The 26829-nt window shown below is 38.3% G+C and overlaps 1 protein-coding gene across 11 annotated transcripts; it reads right to left on the bottom strand.

Moving 5' to 3' along the window:
* Positions 1–1214: 1214 nt before the first annotated feature.
* On the bottom strand, positions 1215–11488 carry LOC133800868 (uncharacterized). Of its 11 annotated transcripts, none has more exons than XM_062238975.1 (16): positions 11010–11475; positions 10675–10744; positions 10305–10399; positions 10154–10169; positions 9986–10070; positions 9732–9809; positions 8644–8707; positions 7819–7918; positions 4620–4699; positions 3664–4476; positions 2970–3249; positions 2488–2855; positions 2276–2402; positions 1818–2171; positions 1675–1726; positions 1215–1582 (listed from the first exon to the last, which is right to left on the bottom strand). In XM_062238975.1, the coding sequence occupies exons 1-11, from the start codon at positions 11073–11075 to the stop codon at positions 3040–3042; spliced, it is 1677 nt and encodes a 558-aa protein (XP_062094959.1). In that variant the 5' UTR covers positions 11076–11475; the 3' UTR covers positions 1215–1582; positions 1675–1726; positions 1818–2171; positions 2276–2402; positions 2488–2855; positions 2970–3039. The 11 variants fall into 11 exon arrangements, with proteins under 11 accessions (XP_062094959.1, XP_062094977.1, XP_062095001.1 ...); XM_062238993.1 differs by having other exon boundaries at positions 1818–1915; XM_062239017.1 differs by having other exon boundaries at positions 1675–2171; positions 10640–10744; positions 11010–11476.
* Between the last annotated feature and the right edge of the window lie 15341 nt (positions 11489–26829).

Here is a 26829-nt window from a genome sequence, read left to right as displayed (position 1 = left end):
GCGCGCTACGGTTCTAATTTATTTGGGCCGCAGCGCACAGTTCATACATTTAATAATAATATAAATAATTTTTTTTTCCAATCACAACTTGTGGCCTAAATTTTTTACCAATAAAGTAATTTGGTTTAACTTTTAAGCCTAGTTATTTAAATTTAAAGGTTAGGGGTTTAAATTTTAAACGTAATTGTTAAGCAGAGTATGATTATGTTTTAAGCCTAAAGGATTAAATCTTAAACCTTGTGGATTAATTTTTGATGTCATTTAAGTTTAGTGGCTCAATGGTTAAGCCATTTAAGGCTTGCGGTTTAAATTTTTAGGCAAGTGGTTTAAATTTAAAGCTTAGGGGTTTAAAATTAAAGCTCAGTGGTTTAAATTTAAAACATTGTGGTTCAAAGCTTGCTTCCATTTCAAAGTGATTATAAATAAAGCTTAATGGATAAAAATTTGATACCATTTAGCCCTGTGGTTCAAAATTTGATTCCATTTAGCCAAGCGGTTCAAAATTTGATGCCATTTGGTTTGTGGTTTAAATTTTTAGGCAAATGGTTTAAATTTAAAGCTTAGTGTTTTAAATTTAAAACATTGTGGTTTAAAGAGACTTGGATTATAAATAGAACTTAATGGATAAAAATTTATAAATTATGGTTCAAAATTTGATGCCATTTAGCCTTGTGGTTCAACATTTTTAGGCAAGTGGTTTAAATTTAAAGCTTAGTGGTTTAGATTTAAAACATTGTGGTTTAAAGAGACTTAGATTATAAATAGAGCTTAATGGATAAAAATTTATAAATTGTGGTTTAAATTTGATGTCATTTAGCCTTGTGGTTCAAAATTTGATGCCATTTGGTTTGTGGTTTAAATTTTTAGGCAAGTGATTAAAATTTAAAGCTTATTGGTTTAAATTTAAAACTTATTGGTTTAAATTTAAAACATTGTACTTTAAAAGGACTTGGATTATAAATAGTGCTTAATGGATAAATTTTTTAAATTCGGTTCAAAATTTGATGCCATTTACCCTGCCATGGTGCATAAGAACTACGCTAGGAAGCCATTTTTTTGGCAAATCTAGGAAGGGAATAAGATATGTGAAGAACAAGGAAGTGGGACTATTGGAAGAACTACTACTTCTTTTGCATAAAAAGAACAATAATGGAATCTCAATAGATTAAGAGACAAGAGAATAAGAAGATGAAGAAGACATAATGGTACAGTACTGAATGAAAGAGTACCTATTTATATTACAAAAGGAGACAAAAATTTCCATTGAATTACTACCACGATATTTTGTTTTGTTTGTTTACATTTTGTAACTACAAAACTATCTGGTTTAGTAAAATGTAAGACTCCAAAATCTATAACTTTGAAATGAAAACCATGAGTGCATTTCTATAATTAACCTTGGCATACATCTTCAGTCAGAGTTTGATATCCTTCATTCCTGTGCTTGAAGTTTCCATGAACCCACAATTCTATTGCCATTTTCTTCCGCATAGAAAAAGCTTTATCTGGTCCAATTTCAAAAACTGATTTCCCCGCCATCAATAATTCAACAAACTTTATGAGATAAATGCCACAATCAGTCCTGCAACATAAAAAAAAAAATTATATCATAAGATTTTTAACAATAAAAAAAAACCACAATTAATAAAACAAATTTATATTTTCAAAACTTACATATTATCTTGAAATGGAGTTGGTTCCCATGAATACTCAAACTCCTGGCAACCTGAAGCATATCCTTCTCTTTTTTCATGGAAATGCAAGAAGTAAAAAATATAAGGAAGAACTTGGCAATATTTCTTTACATGATTTCTTACATTTTCATCACCATCTTCGTAGTAAGAATCATAAATAAAGATTTTTCGTTTATCAATCTCGAGAACTCCTAAGCACCAATGATTTACGTGTTTTCCACCTAGAATAAAAGATGGCAGATATACAAAATTTACATCTAACCACGACTTCCCATATAAGATTGATTTACCAAGAATCCTATCAATTATAGTCACTTCCTTGCTCCAATTAAAATCTTTTATTTGAGATTCACTAACTGCTAGTTGCCTAAGAAATGCATCAAAAATATAGTCCAATGTAGTACAATTTTGAAATGAAGGCGAGCAACTATGACAAATAGCCTTCCTTCTCAAATAATAAAGTGCTACAGAAATATGCTGCAATATGAAAAATGAGGGACAAGAAAAATCATAAAAAAGTATAAAAAGAATCAAAAATTTCATAAAGTATAAAACAGGATAAAAAATAAATTTAATCTTACAATATCATCAAGGAGGCCATTCTTGTCATATAGATCATGGAACCACTTCTTATAATTAATGCATTGATCACCATATAGAAACCCAGGCATTGTTGCATAAAATGGATAAAATGGTTCTTTTTTAGACCTACAAAAAAAAAAACAAAAACAGATGGTATTAATATATAAAACAATATAATTAACATAAATACTCAATAAGTAAACCAATTTACCTATGCTTCTTAAGACCAAGCTTATACCATGACATAAATCTTTCTTCCAACTCCATTGAAGGCATATCATCAAAATTGCTCTAAAAAAGAATTCGTCCAATGAAATGTGCTTCCTTTTTTCTTCGTTCATTGGACAAAGCCAAAATAATTGCTGACAAATCATGGGTGTATGGAGAAGAAACAAATTTGCTTGGTTTCCTTCCCCTTTTCTTTCTTGAGTATAATTTCTTAACCTCATGATTGTCATTTGATGATTGGGATAAAATATTGAAAGTTGGAGTAGTCTCAAAATCTTTGTCATGGTCAATATCAATTTTATTTGTTGTAAATTCTTCAAGATCATTTTGAATTGGTTCCACATTGGAAACCTAAAAATCAGAATTAGATAAACAAATTAAGAAAAATAAACAAACATTTGGTAAAAAGATAAAGCACAAAATAATAAAAGGTTTTTCAATTCAAAGATAGGTTAAAAATCATACCGGAATAATTGCTAAAGGACCAACACATTCTACAGTGTTAAAGTCATTCATACTTTGATGGAAATCATCTTCAGATAAGGATTTCCCCTCTTGAGGAGAAGACTTCCCATCCTTGCTCTTCACCTTCTCCTTCTCCAGGAACTTCCTTGTTTGCATCATGTTTCTTCGTAAAAATCTCCATAAAATCAAAGAAACGTTTCATTCTCTCCTCAATATCATTCACCTTTGTTTTAATATCAACAATATCTTTTTTCATTATAATATTATCTTTTTTGATTTCCTGAAAAAATTAGAAGGGCAAAAATATATAATGAACAACACAGAAAAAATTAAAATATATAAGAAATTGTAAACAACATATTTTCAAAATGCAAACTAGACAATAAACAAAAACAAGGACATAAGTTGGAAACAATAAAAAATGAACATTCAACAATGAAATAACTTCTTCATTAGAACTACTTGAAGTAGAACTTTTTCTCTTCTTGGTTTTCGAATTATGGTCATCTTCTTCTCTCCCTCTTTTAAAACTTGAAGAGACAGAAAGCATAGCATGATGAAATGAATTTCTTTTATCATTAGAAAAAGGTTAAAGGAGCATAAACCTATACATAAAATAAAATAAAAAAATTAATACAACAATTCTAAAGTAAGAGAGCAAAATAAAAAAAAAGAAATAAAAACAAATTTTTACCTTTGATCTTTTGAAAACTTTTTTCCAAATTGTCTTGAAGTGACAATTCTTCTTCCCTATCTTCCAATTCAAAATTCTGGGGATTTTTGAACAAATGTGAATGGCAAACGATGACGTCAACAAAGGAATAACCTCAAATTCCCAAACTTGGAAGGCTATAGGGAAGCCAAATAGCTCATATCCTGTCTTTGATGAATCTAAGGCACTTGTGAGGTATTTTATTGTTTCGTTAAAAGACCGGTGACCCCAAGGATATGCCTCAAACTTTTCTTCATCATCAACTAAATTCAGAACAAAATTGTCTACCAACCTATCACCTCTTTTACTTCCTAATATATTTTCAACCATGTATACTTTGACTAATTTAATGGCATCTTCAGCATTAATATCAATTCTTCTAGAATTAATGAAATCTTTCAACTGATTTCTTAAATTTGATGATTTTCCAGAGAAGTATTTAACAAGTAATCTACTATTATCATTGCTACCACCCATATCAGAATGAATGCCATAACAATTTAAACTTGTTATAATACCGAAATCTTCAATGCCAAACTTTGTTTTGTTACCTCCAAAATTTAAATGCAGCTCATTTCCATTAGAGCTACCGTCCTCATGAAGAAGAAGAGCATGCATGATCATATGGGATGGTTCAAGCGATGCATCCAAATCCAAAATAAACCCAAGACAAGATTGTTTCAACATTTGTAGTTCCTCATTACTAAGAAAACATTGAATGCACCCAATATCACTCCAATAACATTGAGCTCGAATATTAGAATGCACAAAAAGTAATTTATCTTCACTTAAGTACTGCACAGACAAATAAAAAATGAAAAAACATATAAGTTAATTATACAAAGAAGTATTATAAAATATCAACAAAAAATTAAAAATAATTGAATTTACAGATGATAAAACTTTTAAATACGAAAAAAACCATAAAAAATACTTACTTGAAACATATCGTTTGATTTTGGATGAACAATTGATAATGACTTCTTATCTTTGTTAATGGAAGATTTGGAAGACATTTCTAAAATATGCATAAACAAAAATAAACAATTAAAAAAATAACAATAATAATAAAAATGTATCTAACATTACTGAATAAATAATGCTCAATTAAAACAACTTCCTTGAAACATAAACAATAATATAAATTTGGTAATAGAAAAATATCAAAATTAAACCACATGCACAAGTATTCATAGAAGCACATAAAATAATTTGAAAAGGAGGATCGACTCTGTAGTTGGGGAAGAACTTCAATTGTTCAATGTCGTTGCCGTTAAGATCGAGGGTGAGGATCAGCGCCGGAGACAGAAAAGGTTGAAGATGGGTATGGGGGAAAATTGCCGGAGACAGAGAAGGTTGAGGACGGCACAGAGATATGAATATCAAACATGAAAATAGAGGGAATGTGAGGGAAAAGTGAACATACACCGTATAAATGCATAAATAAAATTATAACAATGAATTGAAATTAATAATGACATAAAAATGAAAAAAAAAATATGGTAACAAATAGTATATTGGGTAATTTTCTACATCTATTTTTGCATTATTTTTCTCATTTTTTATTTCTTCATTCATTTATGAGTTTCCTTTATAATATATTCATTAATTAATTATTTAATATATATTTTAAAATTTAAAAATGATTTTAAGAAATCATTAGCCAAACTTTTTTTTTTAATTTCAAAATTTTAAAAATTATTTTATTTTAATATAATTTTTCAACACATGATGTTGAAAACCAAAGAACATTGCTAAACAGGGTGATAGTTTCTCTTATTCTCTTTTCTACACTTCTACTTTCCAAATGATGATTTCCATTTCTATTCTCTCTTCACATTTCCATGCTATCTTTCTCGATGTTTCATAGCATTTAAAAATAATATTTTGTTAAATTTATGATCCATTTTAGTTTTTTTTTTATTTCGTTTGTTATGTTTAAGGATATACATTTGTAGTAGTTAAGGGCTTTCTATAGTTTTCTTTTTGTTTTGTTATTTTTCTGGGTTTGTAAATATTATCTATTTACTTTATTTTGATTGTTTTCAATACTTTTTAATGCATTTTTCATGATTATTTATTGTTTCTTCCATGGTAGTTTGATTTTATTCGGCACTTGCAGTTGCAGAAGTTTTAATAGTTTGTTTTTTTAACAAAAAGTTTAAGTAGTTTTTATTTAAATGTAGATTAAATGTTTTATGCATTTTTGACGGTTTTCATTTCAATGCATATTTTATTATTTAAATATGGTCTGTCTGTGTTGAGTTCAAAGAATTGACTTAATAACTTCTTTTTGGAATAATCTAATTATTAAAAGAACGTATTCATTATTAAATACGCCTTTAATCACACATTGATTGGCTTAATCAATTGTTTACTGTGTTCTTGATTTAAAGGACCCTCCGTAAAGCATCTTGGATGTCTACGTGAAGAAGGATTCTTTCGCTTCTATTCAACAAAGTAATAGTATGTGAGAATAATCAAAAGTCTCTTCTACAATTTATGATACTACTATTTGTAGATTTTAATCTTTAACTTCAAGAATGAACTTTTGTACAGAAGTATTCTCAAATTCTTCAAACTCAGATTTGAGTGCTTTGCAAAATTAGAGGCATAGAAGAGAGAGAAGCTCATTTTTTTTACTCAGGGATTTTTTTGATAATGTAAGCATAATTTCCAAATAGGCAAGGTTCATCGTTGTCTCTTTTCTCAATCAAGGTTATCATAGAGACATCTCTTAAATTTACCAAATTATTAATTGTATTTTGAAATCAATATTTATACAATAGTAGTTCCATATAAGAGAAAAATCATAAGAATTAACATTAATTACATTCACAACATTTGAGTGGTATATACATATATAGGAATTTTTTAAGGCAGGGACATCATTTTTGACCTTATCTTTTAGTTTTGGTATTTGGAGAAATTATAACAATTTTTTTTGTATGATGGAATAAAATATAGTTATAACAGATATCTCGCCAATTTTTGAAAAATTCAAAATAATTTAAGATGTCGAAATTAGAGTTTAAACAATCACTTGCACTCGTCCCTGATTTTTTTTATTCGCATGAAAAGTAGACTATTTGAACTCTGATTTCGACACTGTAAATTATTAAGAATTTCTCGAAAATTAACAGAGTGCCTACAATAACTATCATATACACTGTCATACAAAAAATTTATTCAAGTATCAAAAATAGAAAACATCCCTACAGTAGGGGCAAAAGTAATGCCCCTACCTAAAAAGCTCCCTATAAATATATTTAAATATATATTTTAATTAGGTTTTATGTCGTTATAAAACCACATTTCATATGTAATTAATTCATTATCAATAAAGTAGTTCATTTTGTTCAATCAAATTGCGTTATTTAATTATTATTAATAAAACTGCTGTACCCTAAAAATTAGCACGAGTTTAGTCACTCTGCTAGGGGTACAGTTGGCAGATGAGTATATAGAAAAGCAGCCAAGTAGAACATTTAGCTAATAATGATGTGAATAGCTCGAGTCTGGACTTGGCAATATGACATTCAGGTGATTATCAGGCCGCCTCTTAGGATAACGACCCAATTCGAGACATATAGTAGCCAAATCCCCCTTTGGGCGCTCTGAAGGTAATCTGAACTAAGGTTCGAACTTTACTACTGTTGAAAGACACATATTATTGAAGGTGCATTATCAGTATTATAAACTTTTTGATACAAGATCTAAAACAATGTTATTCCAGGGAAAACTTTCTAATACTTGGATTCAAGGATCTGCCACAAGACATCTCATGACTAGGGTCAAAATACCAAATAAACGCGTTGAGGGTTCCTTATATATGTAGGTTCTGAAGTCCCTTCTCAATTGCATTGAGTGAAAACTAATTTTAGTGTAGCATGCATAGTATTTTAACATTCGTGTTGAACACTTCTTGTCCAAATCTTAAGACCTTAATTAGAAACCATAGTAAAAATCAAATTAAGTTATGAACAGGATTTTGGGGGCATGACAAATGATATGTTTAGTTTGATAATCTAAAGAACTAGATGCTTATGCTTTTTAGTGCATCGTGCATTAGTAAGAAGGCAATTCACAGTTTGATGTCTAAAATAAGCCTACTTAACAACTTTATTCACTGCATACCTGAGCTAACGCATTTCTCAAGCATTTCATCAAAAACTGATTTAGCTTCATTGATCTGTTTAGTCTTAGCAAGTGCATTCATCAATAAACAGTATGGCATCTGAAAATAGATTGATGATGAGTGACAAACATACAATCACAAAAGGAAAAAAAAAACTGGAGCTAATAAAAAGTGTAGGTAGCATTCCCCCAGGGGCCAAAAGGAAATGAATATAGATTTTTAGTAAAATTACAAAGAACTCTAAGTTGCCATGAATCATAACCAAATGTTTGACAAGAGACGAGCATATATTGTTAGTTCCAAAACATTTAAAAAAAAAATTAATCAATCAATCAACATAATGGCTATGCTTACTTGACAGATTTGATATTAAATTGAATGACCAAAGGAAATTTTGTTGTTTTGGAATTAAGATAATTAGTCATATCATCTCAAAAGAAGAACAAATAAGTAAAAAGCAAGTTGAAAGTTTCACAACACAAAGACAAACATTACCAGTAGTTATCATCATCTCTATCATCATATATAATCATTGTCAAAACCTATATAATCATGGTCAAAACCAATCGGAACATAACCATATAATAGATACAAACAATTGAGACTATCAATCTTTTTCAGCATTAAATCACGAAACTAAAAGTTGACCAATTAAAAATATATTACTTGAGCAGTTTTCTGCAATTAATAACACACACAAAATACAAAAACAAAAAAAGAAAGAAAGAAAGAGAAAAAAAATGGTCATTTACTCAATTTTTTTCTCCATTTTCAATAAACATGTAAATTTTTTATTTATACATCTATAATATCTATCACAATACCTTAAAATTTAAATTTGTCAATAACCAAATTAGCTTTGACTCCTTGACCACTCTGTCTGGTTCCCTAAAACCATGCCAAACAAGAAGAGAAATAAATCAACACCAAATTTCTTGCACACCAAATTATCAGAAGCCTGCCTATGAACCCAAATTTGAGTTGCTGGATATAGTTAATGGAAACATTAAATATATTGTTTTAATAGATATGTAAGACTGTTACACACTGTGAAAACTTGAACAAAAAGCATATATTATTTAAAGATTTACCTCTAAAAATAGTAGTAAAATCATTCAACAATGTGTTGTTCTTTGAAACGTTCAAGACTCAAATCAACCAAGAGAGACCCAAAATGACCAAGAGAGAAGCAGTTTGGGTGAGGAGAACAATGGGGTAGTTTGGTCTATGAAGCTTGCGGCAAAGCTTCAAAAGTCAATGGAAGAAGAGTGTCATGGTTGATAAGTGTGGCAGTTAGAGCTTAAAAAAGGAGGGGGTCAAACAGAGAGAAGAGTGTGGCGGCTAAGATGAGGAAGGAAGAAGTGTTTTTAGGGTTTATGTTGGAGTAAAATGTTATGGTTTAAACTCTTACATGGATAGTTTGGTAAATATGATTGCTAAGAAAATGATAGGTTTGTTTAAATTGATTTTTACCGGAATAAAAAACCAAGTGTCTATCGCTACTTAGTGTGGAAGCTTCATACATAGGAAATAAAATGATTTTTTCAAACAGTTCTCATGCCAATGATCTTGCATAGAAAATAATGAATGTGGGTTTCTCTTCAAGGATTTTTTTTTTCTCTCCTTGAAGAATTTATTACTAAATAATAAATTTGACTAGTTCTAGATTTTGGTTATACATATTTAGTGTAGAGAGCATCTTGTTAAGTTGAATTTGTATCTCTCCTTTGGTAAATAAGAGTATTATGCCTCATACAACATGAATAAACAAATATAAGAATATATATACAAATGAAGCCCACGATTCTCTCTAATATACAAAGTTTATAAATCCATGAACAATTACAATCCACATCATCACTAACATACAAATATAAAATGTAGATAATGCAATATAAAGAGGTACACATACTCAAGTATCTTAGATAAGAGGTCAAATGCAGGACTTTTTGAAGAGATGTTTACAAAACCCTGAAGCCTGTGATTGTCACTGTAAAAATCATACACAAGAAAGAAAAATAAAACATAAATAAAATCAAAACACGGCAAAAAAAAAAAAGGAAAGGGAAGGGAAGGAAGATCACAATTGAGAGTGAAATAAATTAATCTGTTACAGTGACCACTATAAACAGTCTGTTTAAAATATTATATGTATCAAGAGCATACTACTTGTGGCCTTGAATAAGCTGTAAATCATTTTGCCAATGCGGAAGATTTGCAAGTGTTGGCCACTTTTCTATAGTGGGATGACCTGATGAAATAACAATGAACAATAATGATCCCAAACATAAAGAAAAGAAATAAGAGAGTTTTATAGTAGAATGAAATAAGTACCTAAGACCTTGAATATCTTGTCAAGTTGAAAAAAAAAATAAAAGAAGCATGAGAGAACTAAATGAAAGCAAAAAGGTTTATAACAATCTCACAAGGGAATCACTTTATTAAAAAGTCAAAGCCGGTCAAGGACAGTGGGCGAAAGAAGGACCTGAAATGGATTTGGGGTAGCTTTGACTTCAGCTCCTTGAAACAGTGGCTTCAATGTCAAAAGCTCGGCAAAAATGCATCCAACAGCCCACATATCTAAATAAAGATATAACATTTAGTGCAGCAGTAGAAGCCCCTGTTTCTTTGATTATAATGCAACATACAAAAAATATCTGTACATGTGCAAACGCACAAGCTGCGCATGGATGTATTTGTGTGTGTAGCTGATAAAGCTCAGCATAAACCAAAATGGTAAGACTAGAGTAAATAACAACTATCTTTTCAGTCAATTTTGTATCCTGTACTGTGCAACACATGCTTGCTATATATGCCTACCAATAATAAATATGAAATTTGGTGTTGAGGGGTACCAACAATACTTGTATAATGTTTTGCCCCAAGGAGCAGCTCTGGTGCACGATACCAAATGGTTACCACAACCTGCAAGTATCACATAAACAAATATATAGATATATGTTTCATTTCCATTGATAAGATTATTTGAACGCAGAATAAAATCTTATCAACTAAAATTCCCATTCCCCATATATTCCGGGAAAATTAAAAGACCCAAAAGACAAAATCTGATTCAACCGTTGGACCCAAATGCAAAAAACACTTCAAACACAAAACCCATATGGATAGGAAAGGAGGAAGAGATTATTAAATAAATGGAAATAAATAATACATGAGCTAAAAAAAAAACCTTTCCACCGAGATAGATCCTCTCCATATCAACCGAAACGAAATCGTTAGATTCAGCCATGGCCATATCTCTCGTGTCTCTCAAAGTCCCGAAGCCAAACAACCCTCTGCCTAGCCCCTGCGACGTCGAGCCCAGACCCGAGACCCCCCCACCCGCCGTCGAGCCCAGCCCCCGAGCCACCTGTCGTTGCTGTCGAGCCCAGCCCCGAGCCACCAGTCGTTGCTGTCGAGCCCAGCCCCGAGCCCCTGCCGCCGAACAGCCCGACCCCGACCCCCTTGCTGCCGTCGACCACCATTCCCCGAGCCCCTGCCGTCGTCGTTCGGGCCTAGCAGAAAAAATGTGATAGAGAGAGGGAGAAAGGAAAGTATAGGGATTGGGTGGGAGAAAGGGTTTCTTTCTTCTATATTTAATTTTATTTTACATGTGAAATTTTTTGAGAGAGTATATATTATTTAGCAGGAGTCCTAAAGGTACCGCCGTTTTTTTTCATTTGGTTACTATCCTTACTATAACTCTTTTTAAATAGTCTTATCTTCTTGTGTTATGGTAATAGGTGTTTGGTGTAGTGATGGATAGGGAAGGGGACGACCTTTTTGTATTACAGAAACTCTGCAGAAATTGTGAGAGAAAATCAATAATATTGTCTCGTGGATTGGATGAATTTTAACCACTGAACCACGTAAAATTGTGTATACGAAAGGTTTCTTATAATTTCATTACGGTATACAAATAAGCACTAATATCCTTATTAGATTTCTAAATCTACTGTTGGCGAAAATTCGCATCAACATTTTGGTGCTTTCGTTGAGAGGAAATTAGTGATTTAACAGTTTCATTCGACGTTCATCATGGTGGTTACTCGATGGATGCATGACAACGAAATGGAACAGCCTGGTGGGCAAGAGACACATCATACAACCGTTCCCATTGAAAATGGCCCAGATGTTCAACAACGTCCTGGGAAGCAACTAGTGGGCCAAGACGGCGCTGGGAGTTCAGAGTCACTCCCACAAAATTGTAATCCAGGATATTTAACAGCCATCAAGATGGAGAATGCCCAATTAAGGAGCCATCTCGCTAGGGCAAACAAGCAGATCGAGGAGGTCCTGGCTCGGTTACCCCCTCTTGCAACCGACGCTAATGTCAGAAAGAGGCAAAGTAGGTCTCATATGTCCCATAGAAATAACTGGTCTAAATCTAGTCATTCTGTTAGGACCGCCACTCCGAGCTCTGTACCTTCAGAGCGAAATCACCGAAGAGCTCAGCCTACTAGTCATCATAGTAACCATCATCCGCATGTCAGTCAGTCGGTCAGAACTGCGACCCCCAACTCCGTGCCTTCTGCACAGATTCCCAGGAATTCCCATAACAACCCACCAGGGCGAGCTAGGATAAGTTCACAGAGACAAAATGCCCCAGAGAATCCTCCTGCACTGCGATCAGAACCCCAGGCAAAGAGAACTTGGGACATTAGGGTAGAGTCGAGGCAATTTAATTTAGTTCATCCTGATGGAACGAGGATAGCCTCACCAATATGGCATCCACCATCGCCGGTTAGACATCCTACACAACTGCGCCCACAAAGAGATGTTCCAGCTCATGGAAATAGTAGGAGAAATCCTCCTCCGTCAGTGGACACTTATGTCCCACGGGCACGTGCTGATAATCTAGATCCTCGATCTCAGTTGCGGGCTGTAAGTTTTGCAATGGAAGTTACTAGACGGGGAGCCAGCATGGAGGAAGGTCTGACAGTGACTTGAGGAATCACCTTAGCTTAGCACAAAGTCCTCGGTACGATCCACAGCCTGACCTGTGTGATCATCTGAATTCACAAAGGAGGTATCCAAATCGCAATTATGATATGAGTTATACTCGACACGAGGGAGGTCTGTCTGTTGTATGCGACAATGGGAATGTCCCACCTAATCAAGTTCGAACTTGGAGGGACAACAACCCATCAAATGCGTACAATAAGATGGGAGCTGGTGAACAACTCCCAGCTAACCTAGAGACTAAAGACCCAACCCTTGAGTGAGTGACCTTGATGCAGGAGAAGATGAAGAAGCTCTTATCTGGAAAAGAGATTGATGATTGTGACGCCGATGAGGAGCTCAAACCTTTTGCCCCGAACATTGCAGCAGCTGCATACCCTATTGGCTTTAGGATGCTAAACATGCCGACATTTGATGGAAACACAGATCCATCCGAAGACCTCGGGATGTTCAATACGTTGATGATGGCCGACAATGTCGGGTTCAACCTAAGGTGTATTCTGTTCCCCATGACTCTGATCGGGCCTGCCAGAGAGTGGTTCAAGAAGTACAAAAAAATTCGATAAGCTCTTTGTAGAAGCTGTCTTCCGAGTTCAAGAAAGCGTTATGAGCTTCAAAGGAAACTTGCGTAGAGGTCGAATCATCAACCAACATAAAACAACAACCTGGTGAGTCCTTAAAAGCATATTTGAGCAAATTCTCCAACATTGCAGCACGAGCTAGAGACGCTGATGATAGCTCCAAGCTCATGGCGATAAGAACAGGAATCCTGGTGGGAGGCGATCTATGGCAGGAACTCCAACGAAAAGGGGTTAGAAGTGTAGATGAATTCTTTGCTGTCGCAGGAACCAGGCCCTTATTCAGCCCGCTGGAGCAGTGACAGGTGTTGTAGCTACGACTCAACCTGTTACCTAGAATAACCAAGCAGGAAACAACAAGAGAAAAGGGAACGGTGAGGGCGACCAGAACGACATGAAGAAGAACAAGTTTCGGGAAACATTCAAGCCCGTTTATGCCACCTACACTAACCTAATGGATACATAGGAACATATCTTCCTGGCAAACTCTAATCGCCTTCCGTGGAAGAAACCAGAACCTTTAAGGCATCAGAGGGCGAAGAGAGATCCCTCAAAGTTTTGTCGATATCACAATGACATCGGCCATAATACCGATGATGGCTGGCAGCTGAAGGATGAGACTGAGACTCTCATTTGGGCTGGATCAACGCCCGAAATCGATTTGCTCCAAATCAATCTGCCGGGAAAAATTCTTGTCTAGCTCCGGAAGCTTCGGCAGTTCAGCCGATGACTCAGATGGATCAGATGAATCAGAATCAAGTTGACCCTCCCCCAATAGTAGGAGGAGACATAACCACTATTGTCGAAGGAGCTGAAAACTCATAACATTGCGGAATTTATTTCAGAGCAATGGTTATCAAAACAACAACGATTGGAAAAACAACCAATCATTTTCACGGAGGAGGATGCTAGCCACGTTCACTTCCCACATAATAACCAACTGGTGGTAATCGTGCAGCTCGCTAATCGAAGGGTACAAAGGATATTGGTAGATAATGGAAGTTTAGTAAATGTGATTTTCAGATCCACCCTAGAAAAGATGAGATTGTCCGTGACCGATCTCAAGGCGACCTCAATGACATTGTACGAATTTTGAGGAGAAAGGACAGCGGCCATAGGAACAATCGGACTGGTGGTTACACTAGGAGATGATGCATGAACTGTTACTAAAATAATTGAGTTCGTGGTAATTGATTTTCTGACTACATTTAACGCGATTTTGGGATGACCCGAACTGATGGTTTTTGAACCCATCACTTCGATCCGACACCTGGCAATGAAGTTCCCCTCAGCCTTAGGGATATACACAGTACGTGGAGACCAGCTCGCCGCCCAAGAATGCAACAACGTAGCCATGAAGGGAAAGTTACAACCTGGGTAGTACACAATGGTCATAGACGAAGGAGGTGAGGAGTCCCAGGTAATGGAAATTACCCATGGGATGGAAGAACCTCGAGAAGGGAATAATGAGCTTGCCCAACATGATGACATTGATCCGTGAGTAGGCAAAGATAGATCTGAGATCAAAGCAGTGGAGGATCTTGAGGAAATAAATATCGACCCAGAAACACCTTTAAGAGTTGTAAAAGTTGGGAAAAATCTTGGTGCTGAAAAGAAAAAGGAGCAGGTCGGATTCCCGAGGAAGAACGTGGACGTCTTCTCCTGGTTGCATGAAGATATGGTGGGAATTAGTCCGAGTATAATAATGCATACTTTGAACTTGGATAAGAACATGCCTGCAAAGTCCAAAAATGAAGGCTTTTGGGGAAGGTACGGTCGGAAGCATTGGAAGAAAAAGTAACTCGCCTACTTAAGTGTGGATTTATCAAAGAAGAAAAATACCCGATCCGGTTTGCTAACCCCGTTCTGGTCCCAAAGCCAAACATGAAGTGGAGAAATTGCATTCATTTTTCCAATCTCAACAAAGTTTGTCCTAAGGGCTGTTTCTCATTACTAGGAATTGATCAGTTGGTAGACGCTACATCCGGTCACGAGCTCATGTCTTTCATGGACGCTTATTCTGGATATAACCAGATCGTGATGAACCCTGCATACCAAGAGCACACAACTTTCATGACTAAGCATAACGTACTGCTACAAAGTTATGCCATTCAGGCTGAAGATTTCCGGTGCTACATACCAACAATTAGTAACCAAAATTTTTGCTAACTAGATCGGGAGAAACATGGAGGTGTACGTCGGTGATATGCTCATTAAATCAAAGACTGTCAATAACCATGTATCCGATCTGGAAGAATGTTTTAGCATATTAAGAAAATATGACATGAAGGTGAATCCACAGAAGTGCACTTTCAGAGTTTCGTCAAGAAATTTTATGGGGTTTATAGTCAACACAAGGGGGACGAGGAAAATCTAGAGAAAATCAAGTCGTTGTTGGAAATGCCTTTGCCTAGATCGCGTAAGGAAGTACAAAGTTTAACTGGAAAGGTGGTGGCATTAAATCATTTCATTTCAAAATCCACTAATAAGACAAGAAGTTCGAGTGGACCGAAGAATGCGAACATGCATTTTGCAACCTGAAAGCGCATCTGGCTGAGCCCCTCGTACTATATAACCGGTGTTCGAGGAATGTCTGTTTTTGTATCTGGCCGTGACGGAAAATGCGGTCAGTGCTATGTTAGTTCGAGAAGAAAATCAGGCCTAGAAACCCACGTATTATGTAAGTAAAAGACTTCTCAGAGCCGAGTCCTAGCATCCATTGATAGAAAAGCTCACGTTCTGTCTTATTTTGGCTTCAAGGAATCTCAGACCATATTTCCAGTCCCATTCTGTCCACGTCTTAACCAACCAACCTTTAAGGCAGGTTTTGCGAAAACCTAAAATGTCGGGAGGTCTAATAAAATGGGCCATCGAACTCAGTCAATTTGAAATATTATATATGCCACGGACATCAATCAAGAGTCAAGCCCTCGCTGATTTTGTGGCCGAGTGCACATGTTTTCAAGACGTCCCGATAAGGGAATTGGTGCAGGAATTGTGGAAAATCTTCGTTGATGGATCCTCTAATGAAAACGGATCAGGAGTTGGGATAATTATAATCTCACCTGAAGGGCATCGGTTCCATACAACTCTCAGGTTCTGATTCAAAGCATCCAACAACAAAGCCGAATATAAGGCCTTATTGGCGGGGCTAAGGGTGGCGAAAGACCTAAAGGCAAAAGCCATCCAATGTTATAGTGATTCTCAGCTCATAGTCAGTCAGATATTGGGAGAATACCAAGCTCGTGGTATCAATATGGCGACCTACTTAGCCAAGGATAAGGGCGAGTTGTCTGAGTTCGAGTTTAGCTCCGTTGAACAAGTACCCCGCGAGTAGAATTCCAATGCTGTTACTCTGGCTCGACTTGCTACAACCAAAGAGGCGGATACATTGAATGAACTTCTGGTGGAATTCTTGGAAAGCCCGAGTATAACAGCAGAGACAGTTGAGGTCAGAATGATTGACATAAAACTGACCTGGATGACCCCCATAGTGGAGTATCTTACAACCAAAAAGTTACCTGATGATCGAAAGGGTGCAAGAAAGATGCTGTATCAAGCTCTGCAAAATGTTATGGTTGAAGGGATTCTATATTGACGAGGGCATTTGCTACCTCTCCTACGATGTGTTCTGCCCGAGGAAGCGCAGACTATCTTGCAAGAAATACACGAAGGCTTCTGCGGAGACCATGGTGGGGGGAAAAACTTGGCTCTGAAGGTATTGAGACAGGGCTATTTTTGGCCCACACTGACAAAGGACTCGATCTCGTATGTATAGAAATGTGACAAATGCCAACACTTTTCCATAGTTGCCCGAGCTGCTCCCATCAAGCTAACCATGATCTCATCTCCTTGGTCGTTTGTAGTATGGGGAATTGACTTGATTGGTTCTTTACCGACATAAAAAGGAGGAGTTCGTTATGCTGTTGTCGAAATCGATTACTTCACGAAGTAGGTGGAGGCCGAACCTCTGGCAACCATCACCTCAAAGAGAGTCCTGGATTTTGTTGTAAAAAATATCATATGTTGATTCGGGCACCCAAAAAAGATCGTGTCTAACAGCAAAACTCAGTTCGATAGCGATCTCTTCACGATGGCATAGCCAAGAGTATCTCATCGATAACATACCTGCAGACCAACAAGCAGACTGAGGCTGTAAACAAGACCCTGAAGGCGAGCTTGAAGAAATGATTAGATGAAGCCAAGGGATTATGGACCAAGCAGCTCCCGCAGGTACTTTGGGCCTATCGAACCTCCACGGGATATACCCCTTTTTCAATGACCTTTGGAGGCGAGGCTATGCTCCCGATTGAGGAGCTAATGATGACCCACATACAAAAGACCTTTGATCAAGATCAGAACCACAAGCTACTTAGTGCATCTCTTGATCTAATCGAGGATAAACGAGAGGCATCACAGTTATAGCTCACCCATTATTAGTAGAAAATCACTCGTTATTTCAATTCAAAAGTAAAAGGACAGGGGCTCGGATTAGGCGATTTAGTTCTCCGAAGGGTGTTTTTGGCAAGTAAAGATCCCAAGGATGGTGTGCTAGGGCCGAACTGGGAAGGACCATACCAGATCGTGGAGATCCTGCGCACAGGGAATTTCAAGCTAGCTCGGTTAAGTGGAGAAATAGTTCCACGGACCTGGAATGCCCTACACCTCAAAAAGTATTATCAATAATTTTGTTGTCTTTAATGTTTTCGGAGTTACTATTTATGTAAGGCTTGTCTTTAAAAAGCCATTTCAGTTTAATAACAGTTGGATTATTACGTAATCAATTTTATCATTTTGTTATTGCGGGCTCACTTTGCAAAAGCAACCTAGAACATTTATAAGTTCTGGTTGCTTGGGGGGCACATAACCGAAGAGGGCTTTTAAAAAATTTCAGCCTATTCGGATGAAATCTGAAACTTAGAGTTTGGAAAATTTGATTATTCAACAACTTTTTAAAGCTCGGATTTTCAAAGTTCCGAACACGAACTAAGTTTGAGAAATTTATAAAAATAAAAATCCCTAGATATGACTAGGTCCAAGGCCTAATTTTTAACAGGAACAATGCTATTAAGCAGACTAAAACCCCTGGATATAACCGGGTCTGAAGCCTGATTCCTAACAGGTACATGCTATTAAGCCCACTAAAACCCCGAGATACGACCAGGTCCAAGGCCTGATTCCTAACAGGTATGACGTAATTAGGCGGGAAAAATCTTGGATACAACTAAGATATCGAATAAAAATTAGTTATTCGAGCCATCAAAAATCTATCCCTATCTAAAAAAACCCCCTAAGATTTCGAGTGTACAAGAATCCAAGGATTCACAAACATAAGAAAACAATAAACTAAGGGGAACACAAATAGATCAAAAATTAAATATGTATTAAAAAATATATAGTTATCTTGAGGAGAAAAATCCTCGACCTGAGCTCGGAGGTGATTGTTTTGTTCCCTAGGGACTTAGTTACAAAATCATAAAAATAAAAGAAAAAAAATCATTAAGGTCCATCGACTCACTCGGAGGAGGTCACTTCCTCTCCATCCCCTTCAGCAGCGCCAAAAGCTTTGATGGTCTCCGAGGGTTCTTGTGAGAATCGAATCTTGAACTTAGCAAGATATGGTTCCCAAAATCCTGGCTGCATAAGGTGAAGTTCCCATCTTGGTTGAAAGCCCAACAACGGTAGAGCATCTCCTCCATTTGATTCAATGACTCCGCAATCTCTGACCTCACTTTCTCAGCCTCCTCCTTGTCTTTGGCCTCGACCTTGTCAAGTTTCTTTTTTAGCCCCTCATTCTCGGCCTGCAGCAGGTCCAGGCGACGACTCACTTCCATGACCTGGTTCTTAGCCATCCGCTTGCCTTCCTTTGCAGCTCGCTCGCTCTCTTGGGAGGAAACCAGGGCGGCTTTGGCGGACTGCTCACTCTCTTGGGCGGCGCTTAGGACAGCTTCGAGCTCCTCGTCCCTAGCTCAAACTCGAGAAATTCCGTAGAGTTGAGCCATGATAGACTGCAAAAGGATAATGCATGTAATGCCCCAAATTTCCTAATAAGGTTTAGGACCTTGATTAGGAGGCCGGGAGGGCCATAATTGATTTATTATGGTATTTAATGATTATATGCATGTTTATGTGAATTATATTATTATATGATGGTGAATGCATGCATATGGGCTCATATTTTAATTGCAAGGGCATTTTGGTAATTTGGCCGTTGGGGGCGTGATTGTGTAATTTCATGTATATGGGTGGATTATAATTTTACCACATTATATGTGGATTGGTTCGAGCCATTCGACATGAGACGATCATGGGAATGCAAGTTTTCGGTCTAGTCATAACGGGATTAAGTTCGAGGCTCGAGGTGAGTCTCGGGGTCATTTTGATGATTAGAAAATTACCGGGAATTAAAGGGTAATGGGATATGATTTATTGGTATTTGATAATTTTGAGAATAACGGGAAATGGAGGGTGTTAATTATAATTAACGAGATAGGCGGGAAATGACGGTTTTACCCTTGGGAGTGTCTAGAAGCTTTAATTTGACCTAGGGGCAAAATGGTATTTTCACCCCTAAGATATATATCAATTCAAGGCTGTAGAAACCTTTAGACCAAAACAGAGCATCCTCATCTTCAGTCCTTCTCTCCTTCCCGTACACCATTTCTCCTCTTCCATCCTTTGGAATTTTTGAAGCCAACTTGAAGAACCAAGCTAGGAGATCAAAGGTGGGAGCTTAGGAACTTAGTTCAAACATTGAAGAGGACTTAAATCCAACTTGAGGTAAGGTTTCATCCAAGAACTTAAGCTTTACCCTGTTTTTCAAGTTAGTTTCCAGTTGGGAATTTGAGATGTTAGTTATGAGAATTCATGGAAGTTCTTGTGTAAGATTGCTTGGGTTTTGATGAGGGTGTTGTGTAGATGAGGTTTGGGGGTTGAGTTTGATGTTTTGATGATGTTTGGGGTTGATTTGGAGGTTTGTTTTTCAAGGGAAATCGCAGGCAGAGCTGATTCTGGAGCTCTCTGACTTTGGGGCAGCGCCCCAGCGCTAGTGCACTTTCCAGCAAGCATATTTTAGGGCTCGGGAGGACTTTTAAGGCTCGAGGGTTGGTTCCTTTACCCCGTTTGGGTGGATTGAGAGTCCCGAGAGTGTGGGATGGATCCCGGGAGTGAGGTTTTAGATTATAAACCTTTCTATGATTTATTTTATTGATGGGATTCCATATTTGGTTATGACTAGGTGACCGCTAAAGGACCAAAGGATTGATCGTTCTCAAGGGTCGTTATTTTACTAATTCTTGCTCGAACCCAAGGTAAGAAAACTGCACCCCATGTGTGACATGCATGGCTATGAGTGATGCATGTTGGATGTTTAAATGTAAACATTGATAGCATAATGAATGCTTGGCAATCTTGCCCATTTGCATATGATTATCACTGAGGCATGATGAATGATTAAGTGTGATGCATGTAATGCACGAGAAACATGTGATTAGGGCATGCCATGAATGATGAACATGAGATTGGTCAGGGCTTGAGTCTCTGAGTTTGTGCATTATCATAATTATGCTAGCAACTGTTTAGTAAGCATGCTGAATGCCCTTTTTCTTGGATAATTGGCATATGATACACACTGATAGCATTGCTTACTTTTGCATGGTACTGACTAATTAGTCAGGTTTGGCAAAGGTGCTAGTATCAACTGTGAAGCTGTGACTCATTAGTCAGGTTCGGCAGTGGTACTGGGCACTGGTCACACAGGGTTGACTCATTAGTCAGAATTGGCAAAGGTGTTAGTATCAACTGCGAAGCCATGACTCACTAGTCAGGTTCGGCAGTGGTACTGGGCACTGGTCACATTGTGCTAACTCACTAGTCATGAAAACCCTAGTGTGTTTAGTGCAAGCTATGTCGATTGGACCTAATCGACCCTCTGCATTGAATGACTCAAAGAGCATTAAGGCAGGACCGACCTCAAGTTCGATGAATATAAACAAGCATTTATCTAGCCAAGGGCTAGTCATTTAGAGCCATTGCAGGAAAGCCTAGGTAACGGTGTTGTTACACGGCTATGGGCACTGGGCCCCTAGTGACTTGGTTGTCAGTCACTCAGTATGGTTTACCAGAACCTCAAAGTGATATTCACTCATCTAATCGGAGCTATGAGCTTTGTATGATCATTTTGATCATCATATGCATGTCTTTGGGCACTGAGGCCCCAGTGACTTGCTTGTTGGTCACTCAGCATGGTTTACCAGAACCTGTTGAAGGTTAGAGGCTTACCCAACAGCCACCCTTCCACTTGAATTAGTGACTCGCTTGTCGGTCACTCAGCATGGTTTATTGGAACCTCAAGTGTTGCGACACTCATCTGATTAGGATTGACTTGATAGTCCTCCAGTCAGAAGGCCAGGATTTCTTATCTTGGATACCTCATCATTTGTTGGAATTCATTTGCATGCTGAATAGAGCTATGATTGCTAGGCATGCCAGATATGATTTAATATCATGACATGACTGTTTATGAGCATATGAGTTTTCTTGCTGGGCTTCGGCTCACGGGTGCTTTGTGGTGCAGGTAAAGGAAAAAGAAAGCTGGACCATCCTTGAGTTGGAGAGCTTAGGTGATGACATGTACATATGCAACTGCTCGACCAATACTTGGGTGAGGTTTGAAAGTGGAACTAGGGCTGAACCCTGTTTTGCCGCTTAGAACAGCCTGTTGTAAACATTTTCTTGTAATAAACTCTGAAATTATATTTTTGGGATCCCAATGTATATATTAAACGTTCTAGTGAAACGTTATATCTTAACCAAAGTTTTTAACCCCTAAATCGCTAATCATGCTTAGTTACACGCTTATGGCCAAACGACTCGATTAGTGAGTTTAGCACTATTTGCAACGTGCACTGTAGCGGTCCCTGGAGTTGGGGCGTTACAATGCAAGTCAAGTTTAGTTTAAAAAAAAAAGAGAAAAGAAAAATAACAGTTAGAAGAATGAGAAGGGCTCACAGTGAGGTTCATCCCTATAGCAGACTCGAGAACGTCTTCAGGAGTACGCTCCTCCATGGCCCTCAGATTCTTGGCGTTGGCTTTGTAGGCATGGCCCACCATATAGCTCCCCATCTCATATACAGTCCCCCAAAATGCCTCAGGGATCCTTTCCAGATCGAGTGGCATTACGGGGATCTGAATGGAGGGAGCCTCGCCTTGGATCACTTGAGGAACCGAGGGAGGCACATGTCGAGGAAGAGGAGGCGGTGCTTGGAGAACTGTGACTGCTGTCACTGGAGCTGGGGGTAGAGTCTTTTGTGGCTGTTCCCGAGTGGAGCTGATACCATTGTCTTAGATTGGAGACTCGGTGGAAGTCCCAATCTTGGGAGCATGTTTCTTTGACAATCTGAGCCTCTTCACCACGGGACCAGCTTTGGCCACGCTAGCCTTGAAGGCACCTCGTAAACCTGAGGCATCTGGCAAGTCCATCTCTTCGCCTGAAAAAGAATGAGTAGGAGATTCAGTTATAAGAGATAACTAGTCAAAGTAATGCAAAGACAAAAGGGTCCTCGCCCTCAGGCTCAAAAGTAACCATCTTCTTCCTGCAGTCAATGGTAGCTCCATACCTCACCAACCATTCCATCCCCAGAATCATATCAAAATCCTCTATACTCAGTTCAATTAGGTCTACTGATAACTCCCTACCATCCACTACCACTGGTAGTGCCCTAATCCACCTCCTAGATACTACCAGATCCCTGGTAGGCAACAAAGTCCCAAACCCTGCAGTCCGATACTCACTAGGTCTACACAATCTATCAATCACTCTACTAGAAACAAAAGAGTGTGTAGCACCAGAATCTATCAAAATAGTAAAAGGAGTGCCAGTGCTAGAAAGCTGACCTGTCACTACTGAGGGACTAGCCTCAGCCTCCGCCTGAGTCAAGGTGAATACTCGAGCTGGAGTCAAGCTATCCACCTTTCCCGCTTCACCTCTCTTCACCGTTGGGCAGTCTTTCATGAGATGCCCTAAAACTCCGGACACAAAGCAAGCCTTGGCCCGACATTCGCCCAGATGGCGTCTTCTACATCTCGGACACTCTGGATAGGTCCGCCATGCCTCGCCGCCACCCTGACGACCACCCTGACCACCCCGACCCCGCCTATCAGGACCAGCAGCGGTCGAAGTGTTAGGAGTCTTCCTCTTGAAATCACTGGGGCCTCTGCCCCTACCAGACCTAGAATATGGAGGCACCGCCCTGCGACCCTCCCTTCTTGCTGCACTATCCCTCCATATCTTGTTCTCCGCTTCCTCAGCGGTAAGAGCCTTCTCAACGGCCTGAGCATAAGTTGTTCCTCCAGGTACCGTTGTGATCCTGACATCCCGGGCTATCATAGCATTCAACCCTATAATAAATCTATCCTGCCTAGCTACATCGGTAGGCACAAGATCTGGAGCAAACTTCACAAGCCTATCAAATTTCAGGGCATACTCAGTAACAGTCATACTGCCCTGAACCAAACTCACAAACTCATTAACCTTTGCTTCTCTGACAACAACATTATAATACTTATGGCCAAACAAATCTTTGAAACCTTCCCAACTTAATGTAGTCACATCCCTAGTCTGCGATCCCACTTCCCACCAGATACGGGAATCCTCTCTCAGAATATAAGTGGCACAGGACACCCTATCATGCCCCTCTATCCTCATAAAATCCAGAATTACTGTAATCATAGTTAGCCACTGCTCGACTATCAATGGATTTGGTGCACCCTCAAAGATTAGGGGTTGTTGCTTCTTGAACCGCTCATATAACAGCTCCCATTTGTTACCAACCTCCCCTGCCTGCATAACTGGTACCACTGCAGGTGGTAAAATAGGGGCAGCACTCCCTGATGGAGCCCGCTTGTTGCAGAATACGGATCTGCTCATCCTGACTATGTAATCGAGCCTGCATCTCAGCCATTAACTGCTGCCAGTCCTCAGGCACTGGCAGAGGAGTCTGGCCCTGATCATCACCCCTAGTCCCGGACCTAGTGTCGGCTAGTCGTGAGGATTTTCTTGGATGCATAGCTATCCAAGTCAATCTGCAAATAACGACTCAGCAATCAGACCATGATGACAGGGTAAAATTTCTCCAAGATCCACCAATAGAATATACCCAATCACAAACAATCCACATATAAGCATCCATTCTCATGCACTGGCTGCTAATAAGCACGCCTCCAATCTCATTACACCATAGCTATGAAACAAGCATTCATCCATGCACAATAAACAATTAATCATCCAAATATTCATCTACATGCATGGCAATGCTAATAAACACACCTCACTAATCTCATACAACAGTCAAGGGCCAAGCCCTATCAGTATCTCATGCTTCGTATAAATCCAATAAACAACAGCATTCATAACTCATTTCAGGCACATAAGCATATAAACACATATACACATTACCGAACCCTGATTTGAGCTTGTCTCTAGCAGCGAATGTACATGTCCAGCCTGTCTTCAGGAACCCTTAAACCTAGGACGCTCTGATACCAAGTTGTAACGCCCTAGATAGCCAAGACCGCTACACTGTGTGTTTATAAAGGTGTGAGACTTGCTAAACAAGTCGTTTAATCAAATCGTGTCATTAGTAAAAGTGTTCTAGGGCTAAAATACATTTTGGCCTTAAAAGATACATTTTATAAGTTATAAACAATTTACAGAAGGGATCCCCAAAAGTACAATGTTTAAAAACTGGTTTACAAAATTTAACAGTTAAGAGTAAACATTAGCCATACTAAGGCAAACTACAAGGTTCTGGTCCTCTCATCCCTGTAATCCCCTCAACTGTGGCGGCTGAGCGGCCTGACATGTACATTCACCCTGCAGAGCTCTCCAATCATGGTTGGTCAATCTTGCCCTTGCCTTTACCTGCACCACGCAGCACTCGTGAGCCAAGGCCCAGCAAGAAAACAACATACACAACATAAACAATATTATCAAACAGACATTCCAATAAGCATGTTCAGATATTCAATCCACAGCATATAAGCACACTTCAAGGTACAAGTAACCTCATCTATACTCAGATTATTCAACAATCTCATTAATCACATTCATAGCCAAATATAATAATCAATTAACTAAAATACTAGGGTCGACACCTTAGGTCGCACCCTCTGTTTAACCCACTGACTCCGGCCCGCTTAAACCGAGCTCAGTGCATAATAAGCTGTCCTCGGATACCAGTGTCCAAGCCATGCCAATTGCACAAGTTAACCGTGGCACGCTTAGGCCATTGGTTTACAATTTACATGGCATAATACCATTCTTTCAATCATATATATCAGGGAGCCCTTAGTCCCATTCAAATATTCAACCGGGTGTAGTTTTCTTACCTTTGGCTTCTAGATGAATTAGTTATGGCCGATACTCCTTGAGCGCGATCCGATCCCCGAGCCCTAGCTTAGTACCTAGTCACAACCATGATGAAGGATACCATTAACAATCTTAAATGAGTTTCTAAACCATGTTCTAGTCCTCAGAACATTGAACTTCACCAAATATGGTAAAAGATTCAATCCCGAGCACCCTAGGTCAAATTCCCAAGCCTAAAATCTCAAAATCCCAAAATCCCTTAAGCGTCCCGGCATAGGCCACCCATGCCGTAGCATGGCCCCCAAACAGAACCATCTAAAGCACAAAAACAGGTAAGGGCTGCGACATTGCTTGGACCATGCCGCGGCCCGCCCTCCTTCCTCAGCATGCATTAGCTTCGATGGGCCGCGACTCACCAAGAACCATGCCGCGGTCCGACCCTTCGAACCCAGAAAAAATCCACCATTTTCAATCTCCAAACCTCACCTTAAGCCATCCCAAAGCCCCCAACTCAAAACCATTTAATAACAACATCATTAGAATGATTTAAACAACACAATCCAACCAAAAACCCAGCCTAACACTCACCAAAATCCCAATTCCAATTTCTGAGATTTCAAACCCACAAAACTCAAAACCAGCCATGAAAACTCTCAAATTCAACCATCAAACTTTAAATTAAACCTTACCTCAGCTGTAGAATCACTTCTCCAAGAGTCCCCTGACCTATCATCAAAGTTTCAAGCCTCAATTTCCACCTTAAATGCCAAAACCACAGATATTTAAAACTCAGCCATTTCTCTAAATTCCTAACCTCAGAAACAAAAACTCAAAGCTTACCTTGGCTCTATCTCAGACCTTGATTAGTTCCTGCGCTAATCCTCCAAACTATTCCCTTCAATTCTCAAAGATATAGCTTAATTCCAGCAGTTCCCCCTCAAGTTTCAATGTTTTTCCTTCCTTATGAGAGAGGTGAGAGAGAAGACTGAGGAAGAGTCGGTCTAATTTTTGTCTAGTGTTTTCTAAGTCCTCCAAGTATATCCTTAGGTTATTAGACTAATCCCAAAGCTCGGGGTGCCGGAAACGTCCCCGAGGGCAAAACA

Source organism: Humulus lupulus, chromosome 1 (assembly GCF_963169125.1).
Source record: "Humulus lupulus chromosome 1, drHumLupu1.1, whole genome shotgun sequence".
Classification (NCBI taxonomy): domain Eukaryota; kingdom Viridiplantae; phylum Streptophyta; class Magnoliopsida; order Rosales; family Cannabaceae; genus Humulus; species Humulus lupulus.
This window is presented reverse-complemented; position numbering and strand designations above follow the sequence as displayed.

Coding starts and splice junctions, on each gene's coding strand:
- LOC133800868 (XM_062238958.1), bottom strand. CDS start 11,075: ATGGCCATGGCTGAATCTAACGATTTCGTTTCGGTTGATATGGAGAGG. Junction 9,810..9,985: donor CTTATTCAAGGCCACAAGTA/GTATGCTCTTGA, acceptor TGATTTTTACAG/TGACAATCACAGGCTTCAGG. Junction 7,919..8,643: donor TGACAAATTTAAATTTTAAG/GTATTGTGATAG, acceptor ATCTATTTTCAG/ATGCCATACTGTTTATTGAT.